The sequence below is a fragment of the Medicago truncatula genome, chromosome 4 (genome assembly GCF_003473485.1).
Source record: "Medicago truncatula cultivar Jemalong A17 chromosome 4, MtrunA17r5.0-ANR, whole genome shotgun sequence".
NCBI classification, from domain to species: Eukaryota; Viridiplantae; Streptophyta; class Magnoliopsida; order Fabales; family Fabaceae; genus Medicago; species Medicago truncatula.
In genome coordinates, this window is record NC_053045.1 from 30,083,216 (window position 1) to 30,091,415 (window position 8,200).

The 8,200-nt window shown below is 34.6% G+C and overlaps 1 protein-coding gene across 1 annotated transcript; it reads left to right on the forward strand.

Moving 5' to 3' along the window:
• Window positions 1-2,642: 2,642 nt before the first annotated feature.
• On the forward strand, window positions 2,643-7,894 carry LOC11426406 (protein disulfide isomerase-like 1-4). The gene is made up of 12 exons (XM_003606341.4): window positions 2,643-3,352; window positions 3,717-3,846; window positions 4,168-4,333; window positions 4,431-4,549; window positions 4,663-4,743; window positions 6,232-6,318; window positions 6,433-6,507; window positions 6,645-6,713; window positions 6,787-6,867; window positions 6,957-7,091; window positions 7,283-7,339; window positions 7,451-7,894. Exons 1-12 carry the CDS (start codon window positions 2,775-2,777, stop codon window positions 7,622-7,624), a joined length of 1,752 nt encoding a protein of 583 aa, XP_003606389.1. The 5' UTR covers window positions 2,643-2,774; the 3' UTR covers window positions 7,625-7,894.
• The last annotated feature ends 306 nt before the right edge of the window (window positions 7,895-8,200 follow it).

The window sequence follows — 8,200 nt, forward strand, 5'->3', positions numbered from 1 at the left end:
TGGAGTTGGGTCAATACCATCACTGATCATAACGTGTCTGACCTCGTTGAATCATTTGTCTGACCTAATTAATTAGACAAAATGCTCACTACCATCATCGGTCAGCTCTTTTAGAATTTGATAATCATCAACCGACATATCATCTTTCAAATATACTATCATAATATGGTTGTCATTCACATGTGCTAGACACATCATTCGGTTTTCTATGTGAAGGTGCACTGCGTAAAGGGAAAAAGGTTTTCGATTGCCCTTTATCGATGGATAGTAGAACCACAACATGCTTTATATCTATGTGCAATGAGAAAACCCAGTTTGTACATAAATCACTCATACTACTATACAAATATTATTTCAATATATGTTTTTCGTTGTATTTTCAAGATAAATGACTTGGTTGGTCTCACAATTTTCTCCTTCACAAGTCCCAAAATTATAGTTTCAACATATTTCGAAAACATAGGAAACTTGTCGCATACAATTTTGAATCCATTGTAATTATCAAGATACACCTGCTCTATATCAGAATTCATAATAGCATCACAAGCATCCATGACCGTATTCACTACATATTTGGATTTGATATCTTTCCCATCTTTAGATTTGAGATCTTTAACTCTGCAGTTTGTGTTATATTTTTCTCTAATATATTTTTCGATGTGATACTTACACAATAAATTTGGGTGAAATAGTATCAACAACATTCAAAGCATTGTCTCGGCCAGTGATAATAAATTTGGGTGAAATATCTCTAGATTTCAATACATCATGAAACCTCTCTAGAGTCCAAGTGACGTTATCTTCCTTCTCATACATCATATAAGCAAATGCAATAGAGAACGTCAACTCGGTATAAGTTACACCAACAAACTCAAGCAACGAAAGACAATATTTGTCGGTCTTCTTAGTGGAATCCAACACAAGCACGGTAGAAAACGTGTTAAACAAATTGATGTAATCCAGATGTGGCCAGAAAATATCTCTGACATCATCAGAATCAACATACTTTCTATTATGATATACACCCTCCGGTCACTAATATAAGCAAAAAAACTACATTTTAGGTTCATTCATTTAATGATGTATGTGGTCTATAATAAAGACCATGTGCATCATTAAATGAATGAACCTAAAATATAGTTTTTTGCTTATATTAATGACCGGAGGGTGTACATACTTATTCTCAACCAATGATGACATGAGATTATGCATTCATGATCTCAGACCCCTAATAGTTTTGTCTATACTTGTGACATGCATTATAAATATGCTTGATAGTTGTTGCAATTCAACTGTTTCTATTTCTTAATTTAGTCAGAATATGTGTCGGGGGAAACCATTGAGCTTGTCAACTCACGAAGGAGTCTATTGTCATTTGGGTTTAGATGTCCAACAATTTTATTACCTTTCAACATTTCAGCCTTCTCATGGTTGTATGTTCCGTCATCAAACTTAATGCTTCAATCACCTACAATCAACAAATCATCTCTCACACGAAACAAACACTCACGTTTTACTGAACCATATATCTTATGCTTGGACAACTTCTTGTATTCTGTATATGAACCTCCTTTTTCACATGTCTCTATAGCAAATGCATTTCTACCATTTCCATCATTATCTGATTTTTTGACAACAATAGAAAATCCTAGCTTCCTTGCATCTTCTCAAACCCACCCTAAGAACTCGTCCAATGATGGAAACTTTCTTGTAGTAGTAAATTGTATGATGATTAATTGAAAGATTAACAACTAGTGATGGCACCTCGATGTTGTAATTGACAAAAGGAATCTCAACTTTAGATGCAACCTCCACTTTGGCATCACCAAAAGGAATATCAACTAGAGGTGGAGGACCTCAAATTTAACATTTTCGAAAGGATTTTCAACTAGCGGTTTGTGTGCAACAATTTGAGGGGTAACACCTGGAGGTTAAATCTCCACTTTCGCATCGCCGGAAGGATTGTCAACTAGAGGTTGAGAAACCTCGTCTTTTGCATTGTTGGAATCATATCATCTCCATCAACCTTCAACAACAAGAATCTCTGAAAAATTTCATAAGAAAATGAAGAAAATCAAATGTTTTTGAATTAAAAGTAACGGAAAGGACCAAAATGTTTAACGGATAGAAATTAAGGGACCAAAATAAATCAAATTTTAATTAAGTGACCAAAGCGATACTATCTACTATTTTTTATGTTGGTAAACAAACAAAAATAACTTTGAATTTTTTTTAGATCTCTAGATTCTCTTTTACCCAAAATCTCTTTTTTAAAATTGAAACAAACGCACCCTTACTTTAAACAAAATCAATTTTCGAACTCAACTGTAGCATTTGATATCAACAATTGTAATAATGTCCATGATTTTATTTTTGTCTATTATAGGAAGTGACAAACACCATCAAAATTTCCATCCATGCACAACAACTATATTTCAAACTCAATTGAAGATATTGAATTTTTTTTTATGGTGATCAGGATTTAAACCTCAAACCTTGCATATATTACTCATTGTTTCAACCAACTGAGATAAACACCAACATGCATGATTAAGATATTTTGTTGAAATTTATAGATTTAATTTAATTTAAAAACTCACCTTTTTAAGGACTTTTCTGGCTGTGTGATGATGTGTGTGTATCACAACAATATCACATTATTATTAAGTACAAGTACAGATCTGCAATCAACATATAGTGACTAGTTACTACTTCTGTCACTAACTTTAGTCAAAACCCAAACAATCTGAACCCAAATTCCATTTCAGATCACAATGCTATACCATAATAAACGACTCGTCGTTTTCCTCTTCCTCACCACTCTCCTTCTCATTTCTTCATTCTCTTTCACTCTTTCAGAAAAAACCCAAAACAACGACGACGACGATGAAGATCTCAGCTTCCTCGAAGAACCAGAAGACACCACCACCACCCACCACGACCACGCTGATTTCCCAGATCCCGATAACTTCGACGACGACGACGAAGGCGATGACGGCGACGAATTCGGCGATTTCTCCGGTTACGATCCTCACTCCGATGAAGACTTCAAGGAACCAGAAGTGGATGAGAAAGATGTTGTCGTTTTGATTGAGCGAAACTTCACTACCGTAATTGAAAACAACCAATTCGTGATGGTTGAATTTTATGCTCCGTGGTGTGGACATTGTCAAGCTTTGGCGCCAGAGTATGCTGCGGCGGCGACGGAATTGAAGAAAGATGGTGTTGTTTTGGCTAAGGTGGATGCTTCGGTGGAAAATGAATTGGCTTATGAGTATAATGTTCAGGGTTTTCCTACTGTGTACTTTTTCATCGATGGAGTTCATAAGCCTTACAATGGCCAAAGAACTAAGTAATTTTCTATACTCCAATCCAGATTTTAATCTTTTCTGTTATTTCAACTCTGATCATAAATGATAGTGTTATAATTTATGATACTGATACCGGTAATAATTTGAGTAAATGACAGTGATTAAATGTAACTATATTTGTCTGGTGTTGCTGGACACCGGAAACACGACACTGATACCGGTAATAATTTGAGAAAATGATAGTGATTGAATGTAATTATATATGTCTGGTTTCGGTGGACACAGGACATGCAGTTTCAATTTGAAGTGTCGGTGCTATATAGGTTATAATCAGAGTTTTGCTTTTTAAATGGTGGGGCATTGATTTTGAAACCGGCTTATGAGTTGCAATTTTGCTTTATGTAGAGATGCTATAGTGACATGGATCAAGAAGAAGACAGGACCTGGTGTATACAACATAACTACATTGGATGATGCTGAACGCATATTGACTTCTGAAACTAAAGTTGTTTTGGGATTCCTTGACTCCTTAGTTGTAAGTTTTTGGATTCTTGTTTCCCATTTTTTATCAAATGCAATTTAGGTGTATAATGTATTCCACTTTTTGTGATTTAAATGCCTATTTAGTATGGTTTGATGAATTCGTTGCTTTGTTTATATGGATCGTACAAAAGTAGTTTTGTCGTATATAGTAATAAAGGTTTTGTTTCCTTTTTAATTAATCCACTATATAGAGACCATTTTCCGTGTTGATTCTCTGGACTAATGTAATGAATCTGAAGTTTGATGATTCAGTCTATGAAAGTGTTGGTTGGTTGATAAGTCTGATGCCTTCTTTTTCTGTCATAATGTGCAGGGTGCTGAAAGTGACGAGCTAGCTGCAGCATCAAAACTTGAGGATGGTGTCAATTTTTACCAAACCGTGATTCCTAATGTGGCTAAGCTTTTCCATATTGACCCAGATGTCAAGCGCCCTGCTTTGGTCTTGCTCAAGAAAGAGGAGGAGAAACTTAACCATTTTGGTTTGTTTTCTTGTTCCACTCTCTTCCCTCTCCAGAATAGCGAAAAAACATCAATTGGATTTTAATGTTAATTTAATATATATCATCGTCTCTGCAGATGGCCAATTTGTAAAAGCAGAAATAGCCAACTTTGTATCATCCAACAAGCTTCCGTTGGTCAACATTTTTACAAGGGAAAGTGCTCCCGTGATTTTTGAAAGTCCAATCAAGAAACAGGTAATTGGTTATATCTCTTATTGTTTTATATTGTTAATCTAATAAGAAACTTTCCTTGAAAATGTGATCTTAATAAACCTCTAACATTGTTGTGTTTTAAACTTGGCTTTCAGTTGTTGCTGTTTGTGACTTCAAATGATACAGCGAAGTTCATCACAGTATTTCAAGAAGCAGCAAAGCTTTTCAAGGGGAAGGTATTTTCCTTACAAGCCACTGTTTAATATTCTTTCATTGCATTCGTTCTCTAGACTCTAGACAAATTTGTATTTGCCTTTTGTTTCACAAAAAAATGCAAATAAAGTGGAAAACTTTTCAGTTTATTATAATTCTGGTGCAGTGCGTGACTGAGTGGATCATGATGATAGATAGAATGGGAAGAGTAAGCATAGACAAATTTTAGTTTGCAAGGCATGCAATTGACATGATGCATTGTTATATGTACTTTCCTATTATAGTGTTTCCCAAACTAGTATGGATATGTCCAGCAGTGTCGTTTGCAGCTGAGTAGGTTAAATAACATAATTGTGTCATTTGCTTCATATAGCTGACTACGCTTGTTGACAAAGATACTGTTTTTTTCGTAACCAGATCCAATGGAGTAAGTTAAAATCTTGTGTTTGTAGTCACTGGGATTTATTGAGACTAGTTATAGGTTTATTAGATTTTAAGTCCTAAGGAGTTCAACGGATAGTACATCATAGAGTTGGTTCTTAAACTAACCACTTTTTAATTTAATATTAAGTTTCCTGTTTCCTGTTTTTCTGTCTCTTTGTTATTTAATATTCTTAAAATGGATGCACTATTTGGTATAATGCTGGTTCAATTTTTTCTCTTTTTGGCGAGATATTGTTATTGATTGTAATCATATTTCTTATTATCCTCTCTGTTATTAGCTTTAATATTTATAGGGATATTCGATTTGATTCCACAGTTAAGGATCATGATAGGATCTCAGTACTATAAACTATTTAGATTATTCCCCTCATGCATATAAATACTTGTACAAACTTTGTTATTAGTAAGAGAGAAATATTCAGATTCAAGGACAGTATCTGAAACCAGTGTTTTTTTTTAAGGAAGTATCTGAAACCAGCTTAAATTATATAGATTTGTGAATGAATTTAATTTGTATACAGTGTTAGTGTAAATATTTTACACATTCATCTAATCATATCATACCATTTAGTTATTTGTGGAGATGTTTAGGAATAAAACAACAAAGTGGCATCATGGTGTGGTTTGATTGGATGGATGATGTCTAAAAACATTTTGCACTGTTAGTGTATATAATGTAATCTCTTTGTGAATTTGCTTTGAATCTGAGGAGTTGTGACTTATGAAATAGTTTTGAATTTTACCAAAATTTCCCTTGTTGTACGCCTCACTCTACGATTAGCAACAATATCCTTATTTGTAAATCATCAGAATATAGCATTTGATAATTGCCTGTGCTAAATATTTGGATATTTCAAATTTGATAAATTTCTGTTGTCGTACAATTTGCTCATAATAATCCTATGCATCAGTCTGTAAAAAAAACTCCTAGGCATCATTTAAAATTTAAGAATAAATTTTAGTTTCCACACTTCCCCAAAGAATCTTATTTTTCTGAACAATACTGCCCCAAAGAATCTTGATTTGCCGACAATGACTTATTTCTACTGTACAATGATCCTTTGCAGCTGATCTTTGTTCATGTGGAAATGGATAATGAAGATGTTGGAAAGCCTGTTGCAGATTATTTTGGTCTTTCTGGAAATACTCCCAAAGTAATCATGTCCCTTTCCTTTTCTTTTCTTTTGTGGTTGAGTCTTGAGATTCTTTACATATTATATAATTTAAATTTCAAGAAAATCAAGTAAAAGATGAAACTTTGAATATAGGTACTTGCATTCACAGGAAATGAGGATGGCAGAAAATTTTTGCTTGATGGAGAAGTGACCATTGACAATATTAAGGTACTCTTTTCTCCCTTTCTGCCGAGGCTCTCTTCATTCTTTTATCATGCTATGGAATATGTAAGAATGTCTTCTTCTCTGCTTTAAGCAAAAAGAGATTGTGGCTAAGAATTTCAAGTCTTTATGTTTTTATTCAGGCATTTGGGGAAGATTTCCTTGCAGACAAGCTAAAACCTTTTATCAAGTCGGATCCAATTCCTGAAAGTGTGAGTCATTCTATTTTTGGTGTATATCTTGCCATCTTTTTCATCTCTAACCCATTTTCTAACTCGATGGCAGAATGATGGTGATGTGAAAATAGTTGTTGGCAATAACTTCGACGAAATTGTCTTGGATGAGTCGAAGGATGTTCTACTTGAGGTATAATTTTCGCCCACCAGTTTCAAGTCGTATTTTCTTGTGTGAAGCTTGTTCGATTGTGTGTTAAGTAATTGTTGTCATAATATTAGGTTTATGCTCCTTGGTGTGGCCATTGCCAAGCCTTGGAACCAACATTCAACAAGCTCGCAAAACATCTTCATAGCATTGAATCTATTGTAGTAGCCAAGATGGATGGAACAACAAATGAGCATCCTAGGGCAAAGGTAAAACCCAATATAAACTAGATTTCGATATCATATAATATGATCTATTCCCATTATAATTAAAGTGACATTTGGTCCCAACTCATGTTAAGTTTTGGATTTTTCATTTAAGCATTACATCAGAAGCCGCAATGGCTTTTGCATGCGTGCATGCATGTGTGCTCACCAAGTTTTGTTTGTTCCCTTTGCAGTCTGACGGGTTCCCCACTCTTCTCTTCTACCCTGCAGGAAAAAAGAGTTCTGACCCTGTAAGTGAATATTAAACGACACCGTACGAGTTCTCTATTCTAACCCGGTTCTACCTAACCTAACTTTATCCTTAGATGATCTAATATGTATACGGTTCATTACGTATGCAGATTACTGTTGATGTGGATCGTACAGTCGTGGCTTTTTACAAGTTCCTCAAGAAACACGCATCAATTCCATTCCAACTCCAGAAACCAACCACAACTTCTAAAACCAATGATAGTGGGAGTTCTGACATCAAGGAAAGTCAGAGTAGCATCACAGATGCGAAAGATGAGTTATGAGAGCTAAAGGAAACTTCTATTTATGAAGAGGTTCGACAGATGACAAGAGTAGAGTGACTAGCTGCTCAGCAAAGAAAATAGCACAATGACTGAGTGAGAAAAATCGTCTATTTTCCCTAACCTGCCCAAAAGAGACAGATAAGAAAATGGTAGTGGAAAAATGATATTGATATTTACCTGTGTATTAGTTTCTTCAGCTTTAAATGTTTTTGTATTAGAATTTTGTGAGACTGAGTTGAATGAAATAGAGTCCAAAGTTTTACTTTATCAGCGGTTTGTTTATTTTTTTGTATTAGTTATTGGTACTTTTTTTCTTAATTTAAGCTTGGTAGTTGATAAAACTTTATTTAGTAGGTAAGGTAAATAATAATCGTTTTTTAAAAGTTCCTTCCATTGAGAAGTATGTTTGGCAGGTGAATGTTACAGTCCTATGATCAATTGAAGGGTAAATGAGTATACTACACAGTAATATTACCCCCTTAATAACTCCCATGCTGTCAACTTCTCCTTCCTCCATTGCTTCTCCAACCCTCGCCGTCTCCCATTTAAAATGACCTAACCCACTTCCGACTTCAT